Below are 3,982 nucleotides of genomic sequence, written 5' to 3' on the forward strand. Positions count from 1 at the left end.
CAGTAGGTAATAGAGTGGCCACATCTGCTGGAGTATGCACAGGTGGATCTAAAGGGTGAAGAGCCCCAGGTGAGCTCTGAGATGAGAGAGGCCATCATGGCCACTAAATGGTGGGCCGAGAACTGGGCCGGCCAAAATCTGGAGGAATAGGCTGAGGCAAGATGGAAACAAAATACATACATGCCGTCCAAACAGGAGTGGTGCAACTGATCGACCTCCACCTGGATATATGTAAAGGAGGAATTGTCATCCGTGTGTTGGTTGCACCAGACGTTCACCAGGGAGTGATGATTGACAAACTCTCTGAGGATGCCTGCAGCAGCCTGGCTGAACCTCGATCCCTGTGTGATTCTGATCCTCAAGGATGATATTAAAATCCCCACCCAGGGCCAGGTACTAGTGAGGATCCAAAGTGCCAAAGATGGCAGACACCTGTTGATAGAAACACACCCACTCTGGGTCTGCATTTGGGGGGTAGACATTGGGCAGATTCAACGTCAGCCCCTCCAAACAGGTCTGGAGGTGCAGCAGGCAACCTGGTATGACCTCTTCAACTCCCAGCATCTCAGGCTGTAGATCGGGGGAGAACAGGATGGCCACCCCAGCCAAATGATACCCAATCCCCCCACTCCAGCTGCCAACTAGTTTTGGTGGCTGGATCCATGTGGGTTTTATGCAGGCAAACCACAAACTAAACTGGGTGACAAAGGAAGGAGAGCACCTGGCAACTGTGGAGATCCACCCTAGAGCGTCTGGTGTTCAATGTTGAAAAGATGGTTGGTTTCATTCTGAGGGCTGAGGAGGATCCTCATGGGCGAGAGGATCCCCAGCCGGCCTTGCAACAATTGCTGACTAACCTGAAAGGCTTGTCACAGAAGTTGTGTGCTCAGAGGTAGACCAAGATGTCCTACCTCCTGACACCCCTCCACTCCTCCAAAACAGCCCTCATGGCTACGAGAACAAGATGGAAGTCTCTCCAGCGCTGGGGAGGAAGCTTCATCTTACCCTTGAAACAACAGGTGTCCACCAGAAAATGGTGAAGCTCATCCCACAGCACAGTGGATATGGGGTAATGGACCCATGATGATGCTCTGACTGGGCCCCTTTTATGACCCTGTGGCCTATGGAGATGGGCAAAGAGAGAGAAGACCACCGTTGCCATGACTGTACCGATGGCATTGTGCAACCCATCTCTATCTCCAGAAAGCGAAAGGGAGGTGGAGGGAAGAGAGCAGCTTCTAAAGCGTCAGGAAGTGGAGACAAAAAACCACCCCCTGAGGTTCTCCCAAGGACAGGGGAAATGAGACAACCTCTGGGTGGCAGCAGTATGGAATATGGAGAGGACAAAAATGAGTAGGGCTTCACTCTCCCCTCCCCTTACAGATCCTGACTCTGCTCTGTGCCCGTGGCTAAGGCTCAGGACAGCCTGAGCTGAAGGCTTCTTCTGCTTCTCCAGACAGGGTGATCTGGGCTCTTCCCCTCCCCTGGCGACTCTTTCTGGGGATGGAGATTGAACTCCTGCCAGCTGAAGGGGAGGCAGCCTAGGCTCAGGGCTTCTGCCCCCTTCTGCCAAGCTGCTCCAGATTCCATTCATTCCCTCTGAAGCACCTGGTACAGGGCACTCTCAGAAGACAGGCTACTGGGCTACATGGACCATTGGTTTTACCCAGTATGGCCATTCTGATCCTCTTATTTAGACCCCAGATGTATCTGCCTCCTGCTATATCACACTATACCCCACTCCCCTCCCAAAGCTGAGATAGGTCCCAAGAGTCCTGATGGGGTCCCTCTCTCTGCACAGAGTTAGTAACAAAGTAAGAATAAACATTAAAATGTTAACACAAACCAGTGTCCCTTAAGTGACTTGCCACAAGATGTGAGAACACACTGGTTTAGAGATGACTGGGTCGCAGCTGACAAGGGGTGAGGAAGACAGGAGCAAGTGACAGGGGCAGGGCCTTGGGGACAAGACACACAGCAGGGTCAAGGCTTGACAGAAGAGATGGGGCAAGATTGTAATTCCAGGGATCCAACTACCAGCAGTTAGAAAGGTGGCCACCCAGTGTATTGTACATAGACTGATTACCCAGTTCATCACATTGACACAGCACAGTCAGGACAGGGAAGGGTTCAGTGTCTCTCTGTCTGTCCAGTAAGTGATTCAGGGAAGAGGCCCCAACACCATGTCACCAGCCAGCTCTGCACGGAGCTCAATCTGAGAGCCAGAGCACAAGGAGAAAACATTTAGGTCTCTTTATGAGTAAGGAGCTGGAGCAGCCTGCCCCGGATCTGTTTGGTCCTCACCCCATAAATGATGGGGTGGAGCATGGGGGGCACCACCAGGTACAAAGTGGCAATGAGAACACGTAAATGCAGTGGCACATTGAGACCAAACCGCTGTGTGAGGGAGGAGAAGAAATCTGGGATGTACAAAGCTAAGGTGGCACAAAGATGAGAGATGCAAGTCCCAAAAGTTTTGAGCCGGGCATCCTTCGTGGGGAGGCGGAAGATGGCCCGAAGGATTAGAGTATAGGACACGGCGATAAAAAACACGTCAATTCCGATCACAGAGCATATATCAAAAAGGCCATAGTAACTACTGATGCTGATGTCAGCGCAGGCCAGCTTCACCACAGCCATATGTCGACAATAGCAGTGGGGGATGATATTGGTTCTACAATACGGCCATCGGCTTGCCAGGAAGGGGTAGGGTAATGCGAGTATGCCATTGCGCAACACCACGGCCAGGCCTATCTTGGCCACAACAGAGTTTGTCAGGATTGTGGAATATCTCAGGGGATGGCAGATGGCCACATAGCGATCAAAAGCCATGGCCACAAGGATTCCAGACTCCATCTCTGAGAAGCTGTGAAGGAAGTACATCTGGGTGAAGCAGGCACTGAAACTGATCTCCCTGGAATTGAACCAGAAGATGCTCAGCATTTTGGGCACGGTGGATGTGGACATGACCAGGTCGGTGACAGCCAGCATGCAGAGGAAATAGAACATCGGCCCATGGAGGCTTGGCTCCCTCTTCACGATGAACAGGATAGTGAAGTTCCCCAGGATGGCTATGGCGTACATGGTGCAGAAGGGGATGGAGATCCAGACATGGGCTGCCTCAAGACCAGGAATGCCCAGCAGGATGAAGGTAGAGGGGTTGGTGAAGTCAGTTGTGTTGGAATCGGACATGGAGTAGGGGAGAAGTTGTCCAACTCTGATGCATAAGTATGTTCCCCTGCATGTACAGTATGTTCCCCTGCATGTACAGTATGTTCCCCTGCATGTACAGTACGTTCCCCTGACTTTCTGTGTGTTCTCAGGGTCTCGGGTGATGGTCGCAGTAGAAATGCCTGAATGGAGAGACAAGACTAATATGAGACATGACATGCATTAGTGGAGACTGTTCTCATGGGAGAAGGAGTCTAATCACTCTTCACACACTAAAAAATTACATTTTCATAATTCAGAGACAATAACTGTGGACAACGACCCTAGTAAATCCAATTCTGTATTTTGTGGTGCTCCCTGTGTTAATAATTCCTACATATAGTGGTGGGTGAATCTTAAGAGGCACCAGCAGGAGACACAAGTGTGGATATTGGTTATCCTTAATGCAATGAGATCCAAGATACGGAGTCAATTCTGTAGGAAGTTTTCCCATTCATCCGGTTGCTTGAAATCTGACAGTGGAAAAAAAAGGGTTTTGGGAGATGTGCTGTGAAAAATATCCCAATTAGAACATACCTCATGGAAAAGACCCGTGCACCATTGATAGCAGCTCAAGAGAAACACCTGCACATTTGCAGCAGTGGACAAAACAAAACAATGTTCAGATCACTAAGATATGGGATGGAGATATGCGCTCAGTTTTGGTCACCGAGTTTCTATTAAGGATATAGCACATATAAAAGGGATTTCTAAGACAGGTTCTGAGAATGGGGGAGGCTGCCATATGCAGACATGTAGAAAAGTCGGGGAC

The 3,982-nt window shown here is 50.2% G+C and overlaps 1 protein-coding gene across 1 annotated transcript; it reads right to left on the minus strand.

Moving 5' to 3' along the window:
* Window positions 1–2,244: 2,244 nt before the first annotated feature.
* Window positions 2,245–3,192, minus strand: LOC120401091 (olfactory receptor 52E4-like). Its single transcript, XM_039531047.1, has one exon. It carries the CDS (start codon window positions 3,190–3,192, stop codon window positions 2,245–2,247), a length of 948 nt encoding a protein of 315 aa, XP_039386981.1.
* Between the last annotated feature and the right edge of the window lie 790 nt (window positions 3,193–3,982).

This window comes from Mauremys reevesii, linkage group 1 (assembly GCF_016161935.1).
Source record: "Mauremys reevesii isolate NIE-2019 linkage group 1, ASM1616193v1, whole genome shotgun sequence".
NCBI lineage: Eukaryota > Metazoa > Chordata > Testudines > Geoemydidae > Mauremys > Mauremys reevesii.

Coding starts and splice junctions, on each gene's coding strand:
- LOC120401091 (XM_039531047.1), bottom strand. CDS start 3,192: ATGTCCGATTCCAACACAACTGACTTCACCAACCCCTCTACCTTCATC.